We start from the raw sequence: 23,980 nt of genomic DNA on the forward strand, positions 1-23,980 counted from the left end.
GCAATGTGGGCAGCAGTGACCAGAAAATCGTAATGTGGGCAGCAGACACCTGAAAATCACAATGTGGGCAGCAGTGACCAGAAAATCACAATGTAGGCAGCAGACACTAGAAAATCGTAATGTGGGCAGCAGACACCTGAAAATCACAATGTAGGCAGCAGACACTAGAAAAAAAAAAATGCACCTGTGAAAAAAAAACAATTCACTTACCTGACAGAAGTCTTCTCCTCTCCCGGCATCTGGCTCGCAGCTCCCCGAGTCCTCCTGCAGCACATCTCCCGCGCTGACAGGCAGAGTGCAGGGCTACGGCAAGATGGCTGCCGAAGCCCTGTACTAGAGACACAAATAGTCTCCAGTGTAGGGCTTCTTCGGCGGCCATCTTGCCGTAGCCCTGCTCTGCCTGCCGGAGACTATGCAGGCTGCTGGAGCGGAGCTGCGGGGAATGAACTGGCGCAGCGTCTATTAGACGCTGCGGCCAGTTGAGCACCTTGCTGGGGGGTCCAGAGCAGCGCTCCCCCCACGCACAGTGAGCGGGCCCCAGAGCAGCCCCGGGCGGCAGGGCCCCCCTGCAGCTGAGAGAGTCGCATCCCCGGTAGGTACGCCGGTGGTGACAGCCTTTCCTCCTCCGGGCCCCTGACTTGCTAGGGGCCCCCCTGCAACTGCAGGGGCTGCAGGGTCTATTCCTACGCCCCTGCTAGAAACCGAGTTCATCAGATTCACTAGACTTCTTGGCACCCCACACCAGGTAACGAATAGATCATGAATATTGTCCTGCTACAGCCTTCGAAGTAACCACAAGCATGGCAATAGACTTCCTAACCAGAGGACTCAAGGTGCCTATACATCAGGTGACTTTGACGGCCGATCGACCAACCCATTCGGTTATTATTATTGAATTGGTTGAAAATCGGTGCCACCAAGTGCAGGCCGATCAACGATACAACCGATTTCGGGCCGAAAATTGGTTGCGATAGTCGATCATGCCTGGTGCAAGATGTCGGGCCGAAATTGGTTGGTCGGGTGCGCGGCGGTACGGTGGCCGATTTCGGAATGAGTGACAAAACGTCAAACCCCCGCTGCCGTAATGTATAAATGTGTTCCGTTTCAGCCTCCTCACGGTGTCCGTAACCTCTGGGTGGCCTCGGTACACGCCACTTGCGCTTAGTGTCTAGCGTCGGTGCATAGCATCTGATGTCAGACGCTATGCGCCAGTGGCGTGTATGGAGAGCCGCCCGGAGGTTACAGACACCGCGTTGAAGGCTGACACAGGACAGGTAATGTGTAAATGCACACACGGGGGGGGGGGGGGGGGGGTGGCGGGGTTTGGGGGGTTGGTGCCAGTGGCGTAGCAATAGGGGGTTGCAGAGTTAGCAACCGCATTGGGGCCCTTGGATCAGAGGGGCCCTCTCTCAAGCACAATTTTAGCTCACTATTGGTCCTGTGCTGGTAATAATCACTTCTATAGATGCTTTAAATAGTAGTAATCACTAAACTGTCTGTTTCCCATTCCCTTGCACCTCTAACACTGTGGAAATCCTTAGCAGGTTTTGGTGCACCGTATCAACTATTATGTATAGAGTGCTTGAAGGGGCCCCATGTAAAACTTGCACCGGGGCCCATAACTGCTTAGCTACGCCACTGGTTGGTGCACATTTATACATTAGGGGGGGGCAGCGGCTGTGCAGACGCGGTGGGCTCAGCCGATTCCATGAAGATTTCATGCTGACGGGTGGGTTCTAGTGGACTTAACATTTTATTCTACAGTTCTACTGATATTAAATATAAAGTCGTACAATCTATGCTTATTGCTGATTTTTTAAGAATAACTTGATCCAAACTTTTTTAGAAAGTTAACACCTGGATCATAATTTTTCCAGAGTAAATTCACCGAAGCAAATGTGGAAGATTTTATTTTAATTTTCAGGAATGAAATGAGATATTGTATTCATATTTCATATATGCACATACATAAAAATGTGTAGATTTTGTTTTTTTTCTGGGACAAAGTTGACCCGACAAGGTCAAGTGAAACGACTCATGCATTTATCATTATGCTTAAAAGTGGTTTCTCTGGTGGGGGCGGCCAATCGCTTTCCAGTCCAAAGGGAGTTGTCAAGCCCTCTTACAAGACCTGACTTTATAAGAATATTTGCAGAAGGCTTGATAAGGGCCTAATGTTTTAACATTGTAACCAAGACGACCTGCATCCAGTCGGACATTTCAGACTAGTAATTTCCAAAAGTACTTTAATTTCCAGATGTATTATAATCCAAAGCCAAAACAGAAAAAAACAACTAGGTATTCCTTTTCTTATTTTACCCCTTTTATTTTATTGAGGACTATCTCTATTATATGATGCTTTTTGCCATTTTCATATAATAAGTGCACTCTTTTTACTTCTTCAAATAAATGATATCAAGCCATTTATAAGGCTATTTTTCTGCTTTGAGTATACAGGTAGTCCCCGACTTACGAACGCCCGACTTACAAACAACCCTCCGATATGAACGGCATGGATTATGTGTTTCCATGGGAACAAGTTAAAAAAATTTGGACTTGGGAGTTTTTGAGAATATCGATTTTTAAAAAATTCAAAGAAAAAATGGCTTTTAAACCCGTATAAGCCGGTACAGAGGGCAGAGGTGACACCAAGGGGGGCACAGAGGAGGTACAGGGGGGGCACAGAGGAGGTACAGGGTATAGAGATGGCATAATGTTCCGACTTAAGAACAGATTTAGGTTATTAACAAACCTACAGTCCCTATCTCGTTTGTTAACCGGGGACTACGTGTACACTGATTTGAAACCCGTTTCTGAGAATGTTGGCTGTTTTATATAACTTTTCCCTATCAGTTATTTTGGTTAAGTACAATTGTTTCGTTTGGGTGGTGGTCCAGTGTAACTCATGTGGTGGCAGTAATTGTATGTGTATGCGCACCCCCCCTTTTCTCATGTTAAACTGAACTCAGCTGTCTTAGGGCCAAGTTCCTGGAAGGCCACAAAGGCCATAGCCTTGGGCGCTAAAAAAGCAGAAGGGCGGCAGGACTTGGGGAGAGATAAGAGGTCACATGGGCGCTAGAAAGTACAAATCCGGCCCTGAGCTGGCTGGTTCATAGATTATGGTCCTGGATGTTGGAAGACCTACACTATGTGCAGTCAGTTAGGGTGCAGACAGGAGTACAGAGGAGGTATGAGGGCTGATGGTTAGGTTGTCAATCAAAGGGGAACAGTTACAGTGAGGAGACCGCCGCCTGTTTAGGGTGAGGATATCGACAGCAGGGAACTGTTGCAATGATCTGTGGAGGGTAAATTGGGGGTTTAAAACATTTACATGCAGCAATCCCATGTGCATAGAAAGCAGAAGCAAAAACCAACAGAGGCAAGACATAAACTTGCTCCATGCAATCTACAGTCCAATAGTGTCAGCATTTTATGCATCCAATAAATCAAAACAATTCTTCAAGAGAAAGAGGGCGTCACTTGATTTCACCCAATAACACAGTGCCAGAAACAGAGCAGAGAGCTGCCACAACCAATCGATGATGAGCAGTCAGACATATGCAAGGTGATTTCTGATTGGTCATTCTGAGCTGGTGCTCAATGTAGTTCTTGGCACAGTGCTAGTAAAGGATACCTAAGGTGAAAAAAAAAGGAAAACTGAATACTTACCTCATCTTCCTTGACTCCACCCAAACAGCGCTGAGATCTTCTGAACCTATTTGACAAGGGCTTGCTGAATATATTCTCGCGGCAGTGCTCCCGACCATGAACAAGCAGGTACGTGTTACTGCGCAGTGCAATAGCGCTCGTAGAGGTCTGGGGCATGGTCGCAAAGCGGAAGTGGGTCCCGGCGAGCCGGCTTCCCTCTACGAACTCCCTCCCAAGTTTGCATTAAAGGAAACCTGAAGCAAAAATAAATTTATGAGATAATGCATTGGGTTTGGCTCAGAAAACAGTGCTAACTGTTAGCACAGCTTTTAGCGCGATTTCGCGAAAGAACCCGGGTTTCACATGAAAAAACGATTATCATGCGCAAAAATTTGCGTTCACGCGTTAACGCAATTTTTTCATGCGATAATGTTCATGTGATAACGTGAATTTATTGCGCAAACACGACTGTTAACTAGAGATGGCCCGTACCGTTTGCCGGGCGAATCTCCGTGTGCCCTGTCACTCATGACGTCACGCACATGCGCAGAAAGTGCCCGGCAACAGGAGCGCGATCTAGGATGTGCACCGCCGGGCCAGCGCAGGCGTACTACTCCGGGTCATAGCGACCCGGAAGTAGTACAGAGCACATAGAGACAGAGATGTTCGCCGCGACATCTCTACTGTTAACAAGTGAAAAATTTGTGTTAACGCGCGAACGCGAATTTTTGCGTGCGATAACCGTTATCAAGTGAAATTTCGCGCAAAGCATTTTTCACTTTTCACAGTGTGCTAACAGCCCATTGTATGTGTAGTACAGCTAAGAAATAGAACATTAGTAGTGAAGAAACGAGTCTCATATTGTTTTCAAGTATAGGAAAAGTTAAAAAACTTCAGTTCTATGCAAAAGAGCTTCTCTGAGCTGTTTGACCTGACTTGCTTCAAATACAGTCCTGTTTGCTGAAGTACTTGAACAGCCAAGAAACAGTGAGAGACAACTTGAGATACGGTTTTACTGCAGGAACGTTCTTACGGGCATTACTTCTGCTCTGTTTTATAGCTTAAAAGACAGAGTGTGGTTTTAAAACTGCAGTAAGACTCCCTAACACAGCTGGGTGGCCTCTTGAGCACGTCCTTAACGAGTGCAGCTCTTGAGCGCTTTGAGTCGGACACGAGAAAAGCGCTATACAAATGTTCGGATTATTAACTGTGACAGAAAAAGTCAATGCTATAAAAAAACTATATAACTGAAAATACAAATATAAGACTGCTTTCTTTGCTGCTAATGTTCTATTCATTATCCGTACTACACATACAATTCATTATATCATAAGTTCTTTTCGCTTCAAGTTTTCCTTAAAGTGTACCTGTCGGGCATAAAATCAAAAATCAATTCTTTACTTTTATCTGGTAAACAAGTAATAAGGATGCGAACCAGATAATCCAAAAGTTAAAATCTCTATTACTTTTCTTGTTTATAAATGATCATTCCCCAGTTTACCTGACTCTTATTTGGTACGTTGCCGCAAAAAGGAAGTCTACTTTGGAGCCGAAAGCCGAAACAGCGCCCCCGCTGGAGCCTGGAAAGGTAAATATTGAGCAGGCTGACGGATTTGTCGGAATTTTAAATACAAGGGGCCATATGCAATTCAGTTTTTCACCTGAGTCACCTGAGTTATCTCCTAGGATATCATTTTTCATCTATGATTTAAAATATCCAGCGCTTTCCAGTGCATTTCAACTGAAAAAGTACCCAAACAGTAGGTGAAAAGTACTATCAAAATTATTATGAGTATTTTTTTCCTTTCTGGTGGCTTAAAGGGCATTTTATTGACAAATTAAAAAATATCACCGATGAGAAAACTCAGGAGAGAAAGTTAATTGCATATCGTCCCTCATCTGTTTAAGATCGTGGCTTATCGCTCCCTATCAGGCACAGCGACACTGGCGTATAAGACTGCAGGAGGACATGGGACACCCAAATATCTATGGTAGCGGGCATTTCAGAGGGGAAGAAAAAGTAACATCCCCGCACCTCCCCACCTGCAGCCTCACTACCCCCTGACCATACTTCACTGAGGGTGTTACATCCATCACTACCCTTTCCGCCTTCTTATCAAGCTGTCAGACGAGAGTTTAGACCGGAGATCCATTTTTAATACCATAAAAATCAGCTTTGCAATCTGTATAAATTAATCTATTTTTGGTCCTTCATTTTTTTTGTGTGCATGTACTTGAAAATTTGTTTTTGCAGCATAGGAGATGTCCAAATTTTGCTTGTTGCCATGGGGATACCTTTGACGTAATGGAATGCTGTTGACATGAAAATTCTGTATTCTGCTGTAAATAGCAGCAGATGGTTTTGGACGGGCAGCAGAACGGTTTCCCGATGTGAACACCTTCTGCCTAAACACTTTCTTTTTTTTTTTCCACATTGGAGATAGTGTAGGGAAGGGTTAACACTATTTATCACTTGACTTTTATTACGAACTGTGGCCCCTTTGGCGAGATCTGCCTTCATTATCTGTATTTGTAATGGCTGGTACTGGACAAAAAGTGAATGGAATTTTTTTTTTTAAATTGCCGGAGCTGGGAATAAATATTCCAATGGAAACAGCTGTTCGGGACAGGAAGGCAAGCAAAGTTTCCCCAAATGGGACACAGACCACAATTAAAACCGTAAAAGAAAATCGAACGCTTTCCCAAAACAAATACAAAACATTTCATGAAGGTTTTAAACTTAAATCTGATTTTGAGATTTTTATTTTTCTCTATGTACCTGTATATCAAATTGGACGTGTGTGTGTGGCGATCACTCGAAGACGGCTTGACCGATTTGAACGAAACTTGGTACACAGATCCCTTACTACCTGGGATGATATGTTCTGGGGGTCTCGCGTCCCCCCTGCTCAACTGGGCGGAGCTACAAACAGCAAATCAGATTTCACCCATTCATGTCAATGGAAAAAAATGGGAAAGGCTGCCATTCTCACAGAACTCAAGCCAGAGTCCCCACACTTGGCACAGTTGGTCACTTGGTGACCGAGGTTACAAATCCAGGAAAAGTGGGTGGAGCATAAAACAGCCAATCAAATTTCAGCCATTCATTTTTAATGGGAAAATGTAAACTGCAGCCATTCTTACACTGTTAATCGCAGGGTTCTCAAACTTGGCACGTCACTGGGTGAATGAGATAAAGATTCAGGAAAGTGGGTGGAGCCTACAACAGCCAATCAAAATTCACCTATTGATTTTCAAGGGGAATATTTAAACTGCTGCCATTTTTACACTGTTTATGACAGAGGATTCAAACCTGCAACAGTCGTCATTGGGTGACTGGGCTCAAAATTAACTAAAGGGGCAGGGCCACAAACAGCCAATCAGATTTCTTTGCTGGATAAACTGCTTTCAATCACACATTTTTGATGCCAGGAACCTGAAAGCTCACAAACTTGGTCATTGAGTGACTGTGTGTCAAGGTTGCAAAAAGTAGGTGGAGCCAAAAACAAATTTCACTGGTCAAATATAAACTGCAGCCATTCTACACTGTTACTGGCAGGGTTCTCAAACTTTGCACTTTCAGTGGGTGACTGGAATTAATATTCAGGAAAATGGGTGGAGCCTACAACAGCCAATCAAAATTCACCTGTTGATTTTCAAGGGGAATATTTAAATTGCTGCCAAAAACAGCCAATGAGACTTGATTATTTTCAATGGGAATATACAAATTATTGATACCAAAGACTCATAAACTTGGTAATTGAGTAACTATAGGTCATGGTCAGAAAAAGTGGGTTTGCGCCAACAGCTACATTTTTTACATGGGAATATACAAACTGCAACCATTCTTACACTGTTAATGGCAGGGTTCCCAAACATGACACAGTTGGCCAGTGGGTGACTGGGATTAATAGTTATAAAGTGGGTGGAGCCTACAACAGCCAATTAAAATTCACCTATTGAATTGATTTTTCAAGAGGAATTACATTGAATTTACATTGATACCATTCTTACACTGTTAATAGCAGAGGCCTCAAACCTGATACAGTCAGTCATTGGGTGACTGGGGTGTAAATTCAGTAGGTGGTGGAGCCACAAACAGCCAATCAGATTTGTTAGATTGATTTCAGCCATTCTGTTATTGGCAGGGGTTTCAAACTTGACACAGTTGGTCACTGGATGACTGGGGTTAATATTCAGGAAAGTGGGTGGAGCCTACAACAGCCAATTAAAATCCACCTATTGATTTTCAAGGGGAATATTTACATTGCTGCAATTTTTACACTCTTAATGGCAGATGCCTTAAATCTGGTACAGTCAGTCACTGGGAGACTGGGGTTTAAATTCGGAAAACGGGACTGGATACAAACAGCCAATTAGATTAGTTTAATTTTAGTGGAAAAATGCAACTTATTGATGCCAAGGACCCCAAATCTCAAAAATGTTGTCATTGAGTGACTGTATGTACAGGTTAGAAACAGCCAAAAACAACTAACTTTTTACATGGGAAAATATAAACTGCAGCCATTCTTACACTGTTAATGGCAGGGTTCTCAAACTTGACACAGTTGGTCACTGGGTGACTGGGATTAATATTCAGAAAAGTAGGTGGAGCCTACAACAGCCAATCAGAATTCACCTATTGATTTTCAAGGGGAATATTACAATTTCTGCCATTCTTACACTGTTAACGGCAGAGGCCTCAAACCTGCTACAGTTGGTTATTGGGTGACTGGGGTTCAAATGCTGGAGAGGGGCGGAGTCAAAAACCACCAATCTGATTTGTTTAATTTCTTTGGGAATATATAAATTATTGATGCCAAAGCTCACAAACTTGGTCACACCGAATATGGAAAAACATTGATAAACACAACTAGAAATCGATAAACTTCGAATTCGGTAATTTAAGGAACTGGAAAAAGCTATTGCAAAGACAATGATGAATCGAGGCCAAATAAATACTGTCACTTTTTTTGTGGAAAAGGGGTATATCAGCTACTGATCTGGATGAAGCTCAATCCTAGGGTAAATTTGCCCTTTAAGACTTATTTAGAGGAATTACGAAAAAGTTTTTTTTACAGTTTTTATTGAACAGAAAAATAAATAACGCCTCCGTTCACTCTAAACATAACCCAAAATATTATAACACTGCCTACCAAGATTATAAGGTCTTATTTAAAGGAAGAAAAAGTACTTGTAAGGAAGGGTTCACACTTTCTGTGCGGAAACATGGTTTTTGGGTTTTTTTGCACCTGTATTTTGTGTTTTAGTGTGTGTTTTTAGCATTGTGAATTTGCATTTGGTTGCATTCTTTCTGCATACCAGTGGCCTGCGACAATTTGGACGCCGCATGCAAAAAACTGCTGTAAGCTGCCTGTTTTTTTCTACACACATAGTATGAACCACCTGTATGATTACATACTGACGAGTGTGAACGCTGCCTCGCTGTTTATGGAGAAGCCTTGGTGAGGTTGAGATTAATTTGCTTTCAGTTTTTAACCTTGTTCCACTTTTTGTCTTCTGCACATTTTTGTAGAGACAGTGGTTTTCAGTTTTTTTGTACTCTTCTTTTAGTCTGAGCAGGGGCACATGTGGGTAATACAGCGCCTATGGCAAACACTGAAATTGCACTCCCCTGGGTCTGAGCCCCCTTTCCATCTAAAAACAACATTCTTTCTCAGGCCCAGTGCACACCGAGTGGATCTGGATGCAATCCGCTGGCCGCATCCGCCTGTAAATCCGCTTGGCTATTGTATTTCAATGGGCTGGTGCACACCGGCGGTTTGAGGTTTGTAGCAAACCGCAAACGTGCCGCTGGCGTTTTGTGGATCTGCTAGCGGTTTTGGTGTGCACTGGGCCTAACATACATTTGTTTTGGTTGCCAGTGGTTTGGTATATTGCCAAAGTTACTTTTTTTGGAAATATTTTGTCCTAAGCTTGTAATACGCAATGCATTTTTTTTCTGCTCGATTCTTCGCTCGATCAATTTTGCCGCTCAATTCTCCACTAGATTCTTCTATTTTTATGTTTCTTATTTTTTTCTATTCACTTCTATGAGAAATCGAGCGGTAAAACGATCGAACGTGAAATCGGACATGTCGGAAATTATCTATCGAACCATCTATCTGCTGGAAAAACGCATGGTGTATTCCCAGCATTATTCCCTCTCTGTACTCTATTCTAACACTAACCTTCCCCTATTTTAAAACCTAACACTAACCTCCCACTCTAATCCTAGCCTTCCTCTCTTGCCTCCGAACACTAACCCCCCTTCCACTCCTAACACTAACCTTTTCTCTCATCATTACAGCTAATTAGTTAAGTAGTTTGAGCACTGGATAAAGATTAAGACCAATTCATATGTGCCTCTTCCTTTTCCCCCACCCTCCCTGTTTCTTGGTTGACTGGCATGGGGGTAGGCATGGCGCCCATAGTGCTGTGGCACCCATGGCACAAGCCATGGCTGTACCCCTTTAGATCCGCCACTGAGTCTGAGAGGGGTCGGGCTTAATAGTAAGAGTAATGTCAGAGCCACGCCTCTCTCCTTCTGCCTTTAAAACAGTGCTGTGGTTTTGAACATTAGTGATCACCATCCCACGTAGGGTATCAAAACAATCATCAGGACTCGGTTAACACAACTAGCCCAAAACTGAAACCAAAAGTCAGAGAGTGTGCTGTAGAATAGACAAAAACTTCATGATGTTTATTTACGATGGGGCGGGCCAGCAGTGATTAATGTTTACAACCGATTGTTCAGATTGTAGGGCATTCAAATTTCGGTAGGGCTGGCATTTCTGCTAATATTTTCGGTAGGTTAATAATGCCCCGGGGTGGGTATTCTCGATAATTTGACGTTCCGTCTTAGAGAAAAGGTTAAGGAAGGATACAATTCCTCCGAGGCTCCCATTACAGAGCTTCGCTGAAGCGCGACTTATGCTGCCTGACGTTACAGGAAAGTTAAAACTTACGTTCTGTTTGCCGACGATGTTGTCGAAGGGGAGCTCCGGGCTCCAGGCCCCCTCGGTGAAGGTGGCCCCGCTGTTCCTCCGGTCGGTGGGGCTCACCGCCTCTTTCACAATGTCTTCTGGTAGAGTTAAGAGGTTCTCCTCTGGTTGTTTGATCAAGTAGGTTTCAATGTTATGCTTCCTTAAAAACTCGTTTCTTTCCTTGCCGTGTCCTTCCTCCACATTATAGTCTCCATTAAGGCAATCGAGAGAAGCTTTTGATATATGGATTCTCCTTCAAGCCAAAAAGTAAAACAGAAAACATCTTTTAGAAGGCAAATTGGGATAAAGAAATACTTTTAGATTGCCGTGCATACACAACACAATGTAGGTGAGGAGCCCAGCCTTAAATCCTGGTACACACCTTCAATTTTGATTGGCCAATCACTAACCAATTTTACTACTTCCAGGTAGCCTAGGAGTGCATGCATACCTCCAATTTTGATTGGCCAATTTTACCATCTACATGTAGAATGAGGGTCAACAGATATTGAATACTATGAATCGATTGTATAGGTAAGCTCCCATACTACAAGGAAGTGTGTATGGACCCTACACAATCTGCTCATAGTATTCAAAATCTGTTGGGCTTCATACTATATGGCAGTGGTAAAACTGGACATGTGTATCAGGCATTAGGGTGCGTACAAACATCCAATTTGGATTGGCCAATCACTGACCAATTTTACTATCTCCATGCAGTATGAGGACCAAAAGACTACATGAAAGTGGTAAAATTGGCCAGTGGTTGGCCAGTCAAAATTGGATGTGAGTATTTGACTTAAATTCCATGTACTGTACAGTATTTTCCTCTCCATAAGATGCCCCCTTCCAAAAATAAAAGTAGATGGGAGGGTACATGTCTGTGTGTCTTATGGACCAAATAATACAGGAGGGTGAGAGCCAGGTCTCCCCCAAGCTATATTCCCCCAAAAAGGACTCAGACAGGAAGGAGCACACTGGCAAGGAGTAAGCTGGCAACTCCAAGTGCCACTACTCTGCAGGGGCCCCAGAGGATCACTCTTAACTGGGGGGGGGGGGCAGCGCCAAAAGACGCCCTTGCACCTTTTACTCCTCGAAATCTAGGAGTGTCTTATGGCCAGGTGGGTAACAGGAGCAAAAAATACAGTAATCGTAATTACAATACGTTATTTCGCAATGACTCAATTTTGCAAGAGTAAAGATACACAATTTTATGAAAATTAGAAATTTCTTAAAAATGTGTTTTCTCGTGCCCATAGACCTTCAATAAATTTGTGAGAAACTGCTTTCTTCTCATACCCATATATTTTTCGCAAATATTCTCTTTTTCCCAAAAATCATGGTGAAATGAAAGCCGTCATAGTCAGTTCAGTAAAATGAAAAGCAAAAAGACCGGCACCGCTGTCTGTGGTTACAGCTCTTTATTATCACTCAGTGGCAGCAGTGACAGACTGCTGTTTTGGTTAAAGAGGAACTGTAACGCCAAAACGGCCCCTGGGGGGTACTCACCTCGGGTGGGGGAAGCCTCAGGATCCTAATGAGGCTTCCCACGCCGTCCTGCGTCCCTCGGGGGTCTCGCTGTAGCCCTCCGTGCAGTCCGGGCAGCGGTGACGTCATTATTTACCTTCCTGGCTCCTGCGCAGGCGCTCTGATGCCTCTCGGCGCCGAAGTAGGCGGAAATACCCGATCGCCGTCGGGTCTGCTCTACTGCGCAGGCGCAAGTTTCCGGCGCCTGCGCAGTAGAGCGGACCCGACGGAGATCGGGTATTTCCGTCTATTTCCGTGCAAAAAGTCGCCACAGCGCCCCCGCTGGAGCCAGCAAAGGTAAATATTGAAATGACAGTCGGCACAGTCGCCGGCTGTTCGGAGGGCTGCGGCGAGACCCCCGTGGGACAGAGGACGGCGTGGGAAGCCTCATTAGGATCCGGAGGCTTCCCCCACCCGAGGTGAGTACCCCCCAGGGGAGGTTTTTGTTGTTACAGAGTCTCTTTAAAAAACCTTTTTCAAAACTGCTCGTTGGCTACGGGCAGTTTGAAATTTTTTTTTTAACGCATAATCCGTGTGTTCTGACTTACAGTGATACACAACAGTACAGGGGCAGGATACAACTCCAATGATTATACAGGCATAAAGGCTATAACAAAAGTTCAGAGACTTGAAGCATAATGCATAATGAAGGCTAATTACACACACGCAGTAATAGGAAAACAGTAGCAACATACTGTATTTTTTGGACTACAAGACTTACTTTTTTCTCCTTAAAGTGAGGGAAAAAAGTCACTGCGTCTTATAGTCCAAATGCAGGGAGTTCCTGAATTATGAAGACCTGCCAATACAAACCTCCCACCCGCCGCAATGTCAGGGACTCCCTGTACTGTGCCCATGCAGAGGAGGACACAGGGGGACAAACAGAGGACACAAAGGGGCATAGAGGAGGACACAAGAAGGGCAGAAGGGGACACGTGGGGAGCACAAGTGGACACAAGGGGGACAGAAGAGGGAGGAAACAGAAAGACACAAGCGGTACAAAGGGGGCATAATCCACAAAATGCCGCTTCACCATGGATGCACCAGGTTTAGTATCTCAATCAGATCCTCCTGTCCCCCGCCGTCAGGTACTTTCACTTCGCCGACTGGCCCGACAGGCCTGGCCACGCGAAGCCTTTTACGCGTTCTCGTCCACAATAGCATCTTGCGCCTGCGCAGGGCACTATTGCGGAGGGGAACGTGTAGAAGGAGACATGTGGCTAGGCCTGCGCAAGGCGCAGTAAGCCTGTCAGACGAAATCGAAAATAGCTGGAGGCGGGGAAAGGAGGATCCGATTGTGACTGTGAGGGCATGGGACAGCTGCAGGGGGCTGGTGGAAGCCCCAGGCAAGAAAAACTTTTTTTTTCATTGGCTTAAAGGGAACCAGAGGCCCCAGAAAGAAGATTTTATACATACCTGGGGCTTCCTCCAGCCCCATACGCACGGATCGCTCCCACGCCGCCCTCCTCCGCTTCCTGTATCCGGCGGTACCGGGTCCCGTAGTTTCGGCCAGTCGGCGGCAGCATGCGGACAATTGTCCGCATCACAGGGGCTCCCAGCATACCCGTACGCGTGCAGCTGCATACTGCGCAGCCGCACGTGTAAGGGTATGGAGGGAGCCCTTGCTCATGCGGACATTTGGCCGCATCCACCGGAAGTGACGGGACCCGGTACCGGCAATCCAGGAAGCGGAGGATGGCGGCGTGGGAGCGATGCAGGCTTATGGGGCTGGAAGAAGCCCCAGGTATGTATAAAATCTTTTTTTTCTTTTTAGGATTCCGGTGTCTCTGGTTCCCTTTAAGTGTCTCTTTGAGGTGAGTTCACTGCACAATATCTGTTGGCCACAGGGACTGGGACTCAAAGTCTTGAGCTCTGTTCGGAGCTGAGTTCTGTACAGATGTGTAGCTGGCCTAGAGGCTGGCCTAACGTGTTCTGAAGGTACTGAGGGGGGCAGAAGGATGACAAAACGGCGTATGATGGAGTAGCATGGGGGGGGGGGGGGGGGTGTTGGGAAGAATAAGAGTACAACAGGGTAGGCTAGTCAGCCCAGATCTCTCGTTGACGCATTGGGGAGGATTGGGGCTGCCGTACACATGCTAAATTACTAAAATGTTATCCCATTGTATAAGGTGTGATGAAGAAGGGGCAGCACTCTAAAGCTACAGTAACAGCACAAACAGTTGTAAAAGCCAAACAAAGGTAATAAAAAACAAGACTATACAACTTACCCTGGGATTCCTCCTGACTCCAGTTTGTTGGCAATATCCACATCCCATGACCACACATCAAACTGCCACTTCCGAAGTCCCAACACTCCACACAGGACGGAACCAGAGTGTATTCCAATTCGCATGTCAATGTCGTGCTTGGTCCGCGATCTCACATACCTGCAGATCAAGAGGCAATAGTACTATGGAAAAGGTCAAAAAGCAAAAGTCTGATTTTGCAACATTTCTGCCATTTTCAACGACTTATAAAAATGCCCAGAGCAATTTTATCCCATGAACAAACCCCTCCCTTCCTCGAACCAGTATGCGCGCAAATCCGAACTGCACAAGTGCCTGTTCCAACCCGTGCAAGCGCAGAGAAAAGTGCTCGTTCACAAGTGTCTTCTTTAACTCTTTGCAATTTGCCCTTAATTTCTTTGAATGCGATCACTCTGGGATTGCTGCAACAATGCTCCCGGCAGTGCTTTTGCGCTGCTGTGGAACGCTGTTGCAATGCTTTGCCGATCGCCAGTCATCGAAAAAAGCTGATAAAGAGCTGCTAGTGTGCCCCAGGCCATGAATGGTACAACTTTTCACAAACAATTGTATTTTCAGTGAGCCCCACTGATCCAGAATGGTTGCATAATGTATCGTTTTCCTAATGAACTGGTTGATTGACGTGGTGGATTTTTTTCACATATATACGTTCGCAACCAGTTTCAGTATTGGGAATAGTTAGGATTAATCAAGGCTGTGGATCGATTATATACAATCTTTTCTTTCGATCTGAATGATGTTATCGAAAATACGATCAGTCACTAAAAATCACACCATGAATAAACACCTTTAGGCCTCTTTCCCACCAGGACGTTGCGTTTTAGGGGATGTTATGGTCGCATAACGTGCCCTTAACGCAACGCCTGGTGGTGTTGGAGGTGGACGCCAGGGTGAGTCGCGTTGTGCGGCTGTTGGTGCGCCTTCTTTGTCTCATACCTTGCGGGGACCACGTGATCAGAACACTCCACATCACGTGGTCCCGCCAGCCAATCAGCGATCGCTCCAGGAAGAAAACACTGCAGTATTGATGGGAAGTCCGTCTCTTTTCAAAGTATCGATTCATTGAAAAGAGCCGGACTTCCTATCTCTACTGTTCAGAATCGATTCAGAGCAGCAGGACTGAACCTAGTGATGGGAAGTCCGGCTCTTTTCAATGAATCGATTCAATGAATTGAGCCGAACTTCTCATCACTACACGGCAGTGCAGTGAATATTAATTAGCCATTTGGCTAACAATAGCGGCCTCTCCACTCCTCCTCCCCTCCTCAAAAAAACAAAAACAAAAAACACAATACTGAGCATGTGCAAACAGTCTAGAACGCACAGCATGCTGCACTTTTAAATAACGTGCAGCGTTACACTGTAACGCAACGTATTGACTTTTCATTACTGTGAGTTGGGCTGCGTTACAGGCTGCTCTAACGTGCGCCTGTAATGTCTTACTGTGAAAGCAGCCTTAGAGTGGAGTTTCAGACTTATTATTACAAAGGTCTGTTCACTCCAGCTATGTTTTAAACTGAACCCGAAGTGAGAGATATGTGGAGGCCGCCATATTTATTTCCTTTTAAGCAACACCATTTGCCTGGCTTTCCTGCTGATCCTCTTCCTCTAATGCTTTTATCCACAGACCCTGAACAAGCATATGCAGATCAGGTGTTTCTGACATTATTGTAAGCTGAATGCTTGTTTCTGGTGTGATTCAGACACTACTGCAGACAAATAGATCAGCAGGACTGCCAGGCAACTGGTATTATTTAAAAGGGAATAAATATGGCAGCCTCCATATCCCTCTCACCTTTAATGCATCATAGGGGTCTTTAAAGCGGACTTGAACTCAGAACTTTCTCTCTGCTCTAAAAGATAATCAACAGCATAACAAGCTTTAAAGAAAAAAAAACATTTCTTTGTTACAGCTGATACAAGTCCTGCAATACATTTTCCGTGTGTCTGCTTTCTGCTTTTACCGAACCAGACATATTGTTAACATCCTGTGTTTAAAAATTAGCTGCTCTGCTGAGACAGAGGAGATTATTGAGCTGACAAAGCTGAGAGCTAAATTACAGTGGTGATTAGACACAAATGAGGGGGGATTAGACAGGCTAAACTCTCTAAATACATACAGGGTGCATTTCTTTAGATTTTCCTTCTGTCCTGTGCTACAGTTCAGGTGTGCTTTAAAGAGAACCTGAAGTGCGTAAAATTATTTAAAATAAGCACATGACGTAGCTGCAAATGAATATTACATACTTACCTCCCCGTCTGTTCCTCTGAGAAGCTCACTTTTTTTCCTCTTACAGTTATTCTTTCCGGTTCTGGCAATATTTTTGTCAGAACTGTAATATACCAGTTGCTGTCAGTTATATATCAGCAGCTGTCAGTTACAGCTGAATGTGCAAAGAAATGTCCATGTTTCGCTATAGCTGAAGTGGGTGATATTACAGTTTAACAGTGTGCTGACCAGGATGCTGTCTGGGGTAAGGGCCATTTTTAAAATGGAGGATGGAGAATTCTATTGATCACAGCGGACAAATGGGACATAGGAGAGGAGTTATTTTTACTTTTTATTTTCAGTGCAGGTTCTCTTTAAAGGAATACTGTAGGGGGGTCAGGGGAAAATGAGTTGAACTTACCCGGGGCTTCTAATGGTCCCCCGCAGGCGCCCTGTGCCCGCGCAGACACTCACTGATGCTCCGGCCCCGCCTCCGGTTCACTTCTGCAATTTCAGACTTTAAAGTCTGAAAACCCCTGCGCCTGCATTGCCGTGTCCTCGCTCCCGCTGACGTCACCAGGAGCGTATAGCACAAGTCCAGTATGGTCTGTGCCTGGGCAGTACGCTCCTGGTGACGTCAGTGGGAGCGAGGACCCGGCAATGTAGGCGCAGTGGTTTTCAAACTTTAAAGTCTGAAATTCCAGAAGTGAACCGGAGGCGGGCCGGAGCATCAGTGAGTGGCTGCGCGGGCACAGGATGTCTGTGGGGGACCATTAGAAGCCCCGGGTAAGTTCAACTAATTTTCCCCCGACCCCCCTACAGTATTCCTTTAAGTGACAGCCATCACAAAGGAAGCAGCGAGGGTGAACTCCTGGCAACCGCAGCCAACAAACCAACTCCGAGACCTGCTCAATTATTGACGAGGGAAGCCGGTAACTCAAGATAATGTATCCAGTCTGCGGGAGCGACATGTTTCCAAACATTCTCATTCAGAGCTGTGAAAACACAGTTAACCTCGAAGCGCCGCGCAGGCGGTAAGTGAACAATTACCTAATAGTCTTGATCATGCTGAGTCCCATTTCTACGCAGCAGTGAGCGTGGTCCTGTCGGGGTTCGGGGAGTCCAGACACGCAGTAATAGCAGTCACCTAGGATCTTAATTCTAAGGCAGTGATGTTCCTAAAAATAAACACGGGGAAATACAGTATGACTCAACAGGAAGGAAAAAACACACGTTCCCCAAACAAAGACGCCATAGTGTGTACTGCGGAATCAATTCCCAAACAGTAGGAGAAATCAGAAAATGTTACCGCAAGTTGTTTTAATCCTTTAGCAGCCAATTTATTCAGAGGCTTGCAAGTGCTCCAGGCCAATTTTTTTTAGCACATTTTTTAAAATGTCTTTGTTAAATTTCCCTGCTTCTAATAAGTACTGCTGTAATGTGTATTTATAGCCACCTGTCACTAGGGTGTAGTGTGAGACAATAGCAGACGACTTCTGCTTTTAGTTTCTATATTTTCTGGTAGTAGAGAGTCATCAAAGCATTCCAAGAATTTACAGCACAACGAGTTCTGTCGACTGAGGTCAAAAGCAATGCACTTATCTCAAATGAGATAACTCTATTGAAGCTGCTAATGGTTTAAAATCAAATTATCTGTATATACAGTCATTTCAACCTCTAATCCAGTCCAGTTCACATTTTTTATGTATATGGTAGTAATTTGCATGAATAAGCAATGCATAATGATTTGTGCATTGCATGCAAACCTGTACTTTTTTACCTGGATGGCTGGCTTCTATAGTGCCATTTCCCACTGAAAAGAAAACCACTCAGACTCCTCCCTATTCCTTCATCACCCACAGGAGGTATTCAGGGAGGCTGCCCATGCTAATCTTTCTCTTTCAGCACAGATGACCTAACCCAGTCTACTTCCTCCCTCTGGTGGTAATAGATGAACTCTTTGTATCCAGCACTGCAGCTACAGTAGAGTCACATACTGAGAAAGAATCTGCTGTAGCTGCCATGGTGGCCCAAAGCACTTAACCTCTTAAATGGAACCTTAAAGGGACACTTAAGCCAGGAATAAAAAATCAGTTTTACTTTCCTGGGGCTTCTACCAGCCCCCTGCAGCCGTCCCGTGCCCTCTTAGTCACTTACAGAGCCTCCGCTCCCCCGCCGCCAGCTAGTTTTGTTTTCACTGACAGGCCTGGCCATGCGTATTTTTCTCTGCGTTCCCATCCACAATAGCGTCCTGCGCCTGTGCAGGACGTTATTGAGGACAGAAACATGAAGAAGGATAACGTGGCCAGGCCTGTGCAGGCATAAAAGCCCCGCCGACTCCCTGTCAGCAAAAATGAAATTATCTGGCGGCGGGGACAGGAGGATCCGTGAGTGATGGGGGGCTGGTAGAAGCTCCAGGCAAGTAAAACTGATTTTTTTATTCCTTGCTTAACCCCCTTGGCGGTATGAAAAATACCGCCAGGGGGCAGCGCAGCAGTTTTTTTAATTTTTTTTTTTTTAAATCATGTATTGAGCCCAGGGCTCGCTACATGATCCCCCCGCCCGCTTCGATCGCCTTCGGCGAACCCCGATCAGGAAATCCCGTTCAAAGAACGGAATTTCCTGGAGGGCTTCCCCCGTCGCCATGGCGACGGGGCGGGATGACGTCACCGACGTCGGGAAGTCATTGGGAGACCCGATCCACCCCTTGGCGCTGCCTGGCACTGATTGGCCAGGCAGCGCAGGGGTCTGGGGGGGGGGCGTGCGCCGCCCTGGATAGCGGCGATCGGGCGCGCGGCAGCGGCGATCGGGGTGCTGGCGCATCTAGCAAAGTGCTAGCTGCGTCCAGCAACAAAAAAATTATGTAAATCGGCCCAGCAGGGCCTGAGCGGCACCCTCCGGCGGCTTACCCCGTGTCACACACGGGGTTACCGCTAAGGAGGTTAAGTGTCCCTTTAAAGAGAAACTCCGACCAAAAATGGAACTTTATCCCAATCAGTAGCTGATACCCCCTTTTACATGAGAAATCTATTCCTTTTCACAAACAGACCATCAGGGGGCGCTGTATGACTGATATTGTGGTGAAACCCTTCCCACAAGAAACCCCTCCCAGAAGTAAAGTTTGAACTTTTGGCAGTTTCCTGTCTGTGGATTGTGGAAAAGTTCTTTTTCAATTTAGGTTCCCTTTAAGCAGCATAAGGAGGAGGTAGGCGTAGTTGCTGTGTGCTCAGCAGTGAGAGCTGCTCCCTTGCTAGAGAACACTGACTCTCCTTGCAGCTGCAGGAGAATGGACCCTGCATCACATGACTTAGTTTTTCAAATGGAATTTTACTGGATCAAATACCTGGTCTCCCAGAATGCTCAGGGTGGAAAATGCCACATAGTTTAACAGCTGAGGCTGTGACATCACTGAGAGGGCGGGGCTACATATCACTATACAGCAATATATAGATATAGGAAGTTTTTCTGATGCTGGAAATTACTGGAATCATTTACTGCAGTCTACTACAGTATATGTCACTACAGGGCATCTTAAGAGGAACTTAAACCAAGGATTGAACTTGAAGAGTACCTAAATTATAAATTACAGTTTTCTTTAAACCTAATAAGTTGCCAACATATATAAAATCACACATAATAAAGTGTGATTTTCTCACCCCCAGGGTCCGTATTCCACATATGGGCTTGAAATCCCCGCCCCCAGTGTGAAATTGGGCCAGTGCGATTTTATTTTCTTTCCAAACCATAGGTGCAAAGGATGCTGGGGGATTGATGTCATAACCCCACCCCTCATGTTCATGTGATCTAATCTAGGCAGACAGACAGACATCTGAAATAAGAATTATAGCAAACAGACATGATAAGACAGGCTGCTGCAGTTCTCTTGCTTCTTCTCTCTGCTACACACTGTGAAAAGAGAAGTAATTTGGTCCAGGCAGGCAGAGAGCAGGGGAGGGAGGGGCAGGGGAGGGAAACAGGCTGGAGGGAAGGACACAATGCTGAGGTTGTACTTTAGAAATAAGGAAGTGCTACTACAGATATAGATGCATACCTCCCAACTTTTTGAGATAAGGAAGAGGGACAGTTAAGCCACGCCCATGCCACACCCTTGTCCCACCCCTGATCACACCCCTAGTCACACAAACCATAAAGATTTAATAAAAAAAATATGTTGTTTTATAATTCAGACCACACTGGTCCTTTCTATCCTGGTTCATTTTCCTTCATTTTTACGTTTGAAAACAAGAAATATATCAATTTAAAGGATGGTAGTTTAGAGTCAATCAAACAAATTTTTTAGTAGAGAAATATATATATTTACAGAGAAAGAGGGACAAAAACCTGAAAGAGGGACAAATGAGGAAGAAAGAGAGAGGGACTGGGCTCCCAAAGAGGGACTGTCCCTCCAACAGAGGGACAATTGGGAGCTATGTAGATGTGAGTCTGTTTTATCCACTACCATGTACCAGATGTAAACATTATATGTTCATCTAACTGCGTAATATGTTGGCGCTTTATAAATTCAATAAATAATAATAATAATACCTGTACACTGTGCATAGACTACATGCAGTATATGTATAGTTATTCAGACTTTTTTTTGGCTGGAGGTGGGCTTTAATTCCAATCAGTAGCTGACACCCCCTTTCCCATGATAAATCTTAAAGAGACTCCGTAACAAAAATTGCATCCTGTTTTTTATCATCCTACAAGTTCCAAAAGCTATTCTAATGTGTTCTGGCTCACTGCAGCACTTTCTGCTATCACAGTCTCTGTAATAAATCAATGTATCTTTCCCTTGTCAGACTTGTCAGCCTGTGTCTGGAAGGCTGCCAAGTTCTTCAGTGTTGTGGTTCTGCTATGAATTCCCCCTTCCAGGCCCCTCTATGCACACTGCCTGTGTATTATTTAGATTAGAGCAGCTTCTCTCTTCTCTCTTATCTTTTACAAGCTGGATAAATCGTCCTCTGAGCTGGCTGGGCTTTCACATACTGAAGAATTACAGACAAGGGCAAAGCTGTTTGCAGGAGAAAAAAGAGCAGCCTGAAACTTCAGTGCATGAGAACTGCAGGGAGAAAGAAACACACAAATGATCTCTTGAGATTCAAAAGGAAGGCTGTATACAGCCTGCTTGTGTATGGTTGTATTTTCTATGTGTGGACATACTGTACATCAACCTACTTCCTGTTTTGGTGGCCATTTTGTTTGTTTATAAACAAACTTTTTAAAACTGTTTTTAACCACTTTTAATGCGGAGAGGAGCGGCGAAATTGTGACAGAGGGTAATAGGAGATGTCTCCTAACGCACTGGTATGTTTATTTTTGTGCGATTTTAACAATACAGATTCTCTTTAACCTTTTCTTGAATAGATTATTAGAGAGTTCTGTATGGGTGATATTGTGGTGAGCCCCCCCCACAGTGTGATGTCATGACCGTGGTCCTGACAGTTTGAGGTCTGTGAACCTCATTGCATTGTGAGAAATAACAGCTTTTTGCAACTGCCAATCAGCAATATCTCCCTCTGTACATAGAACTTTCGGTAAGGAATATTCTGTACAGATCACCTGGCAGGATTAAAGATGTCGCCATCAGTGATACAATTCAGAAGGTAAATCAGGGAGAGGAAAGATTTTACAATGGGCAAACACGGACTAAATAATCTATAAGGCCCGGTGCACACCAAAAATCGTTGGCAGATTTTGAAACGCTTTTTCTTATTTTTCTGTAGCGTTTCACCTAGCATTTTGCTGTTTTGTGAAGCGTTTTTTGGTGTAATAGATTTCTGATATTGTTACAGTAAAGCTGTTACTGAACAGCTTCTGTAACAAAAACGCTTGGAAAACCTCTCTGAACTGCCGTTTTTCAGAGCGGTTTGCGGTTTTCCTATACTTTACATTGGAGGCAAAAACGCTGCCGCAATCCAAAATCTGCAGCAGCCCGGGAGTATGCGTTTCTGCAAAACGCCTCCCGCTCTGTTGTGCACCAGCCCATTGAAATACATTACTCAAGCATTTCCACATCCGCAAACGGATCTGAAAACGCTGCCGAACCGCTCTGGTGTGCACTAGGCCTAAATGAATATTGTAAAAAAAATTAGCAATTTTATTCATTATGCTATCTTCATTACAGGTCCTCTTTAATAAATGATATATACGGTATCATGTACACACCCATACAGAGAGAGAGATGATAACATTCATTAGTAAATCTTGGGCTGGAGATTTCTGTAAACCCTTTTCTCTCTCCGGATTACACCGTTTCTGAGCATCACTTAGCTGAGTTTTATGCTGTTCTTCTTACATTTGCTTATTCTCTTTGCTACATCATCTTCTTATAATGTTTTCAAAGTCAAAAATAACAGCGGAAGATCCCATCCGGAGAAGAATTCATTTTCCGCCGTGTGACTGATCGGCTTAACGACGCGATTTCGAGATATCAATTATTTATTTTTCCCCGACAATGAAAACATCAGCGCCGTTTCAACGCTTCAAGACCGCCGACGAGCGAAAAAAATAAAAACCCTCGGATGACTGAAATAAATTGACTAAAAGCTGCACAAAGCCATTAGGATAATTATTTGTTTTGTAGAAAACAAACTTATTTAATTCAAACAGATCATAATTAGGGAAGCGCCATTAATAAGACTGTAAAGAGAATGCGTTTCTTTTTCTCCTTCTTTTATGTGTGCGGGTTTTTTTTTAGTTTTTTTCGTTTTTTAATATTTTTTTTCTTTTTTTACATTTCTCAAATGACATTTGATGTTTCGGGAAAGCATAGTAATTTTCAGCCAATTAACAAACAACAGAGAGAAGACACAGTCAAATTGACATTTACTCATTATAAAAAGTAATTTTTGAGTTTAGAAGCTTTGGGAAAAATAAATGTGTTTGTTGACTGTATGTTAGTCCCCAGCCCCACCCCATGTTTGTTTAGACGGCATTTGATTGTTATGCTGGATAATCTTGGATATACTGCCTGAGAAAATACCGCGTTTCCCCAAAAGTAGGACATCCTCTTAAAGGATACCCGAAGTGACATGTGACATGATGAGATAGACATGGGTATGTACAGTGCCGTGCACACAAATAACTATGCTGTGGTCCTTTTGTTTCCTTTCTCTGCCTGAAAGAGTTAAATATCAGGTATGTAAGTGGCTGACTCAGTCAGGAAGTGACTACAGTGTGACCCTCACTGATAAGAAATTCCAACTATAAAACACTTTCCTAGCAAAAAATGACTACTGAGAGCAAGAAAGAGATAAAAAGGGGATTTTTTTTATCAGTGAGGGTCACACTGTAATCACTTCCTGTAATCACTTTGAGTCAGGATTGAGTCAGCCACTTAC

General features: G+C 44.4%; 1 protein-coding gene across 4 annotated transcripts in view; it reads right to left on the reverse strand.

The window, feature by feature from the left end:
* The window catches only part of ADCY8 (adenylate cyclase 8), a 383,431-nt gene that overhangs the window by 167,882 nt on the left and 191,569 nt on the right, over window positions 1-23,980 (reverse strand). For all 4 annotated transcript variants that reach the window (XM_068238028.1, XM_068238027.1, XM_068238031.1 and 1 more), the window contains exons 5-7: window positions 17,685-17,812; window positions 14,390-14,548; window positions 10,617-10,887 (exon numbers count right to left, since the gene is read on the reverse strand). In XM_068238028.1, coding sequence (XP_068094129.1) covers window positions 10,617-10,887; window positions 14,390-14,548; window positions 17,685-17,812 — 558 coding nt within the window. The remainder of the gene's footprint in view (window positions 1-10,616; window positions 10,888-14,389; window positions 14,549-17,684; window positions 17,813-23,980) is intronic.

The sequence above is a fragment of the Hyperolius riggenbachi genome, chromosome 5 (genome assembly GCF_040937935.1).
Source record: "Hyperolius riggenbachi isolate aHypRig1 chromosome 5, aHypRig1.pri, whole genome shotgun sequence".
In the NCBI taxonomy this organism is placed as follows: Eukaryota; Metazoa; Chordata; class Amphibia; order Anura; family Hyperoliidae; genus Hyperolius; species Hyperolius riggenbachi.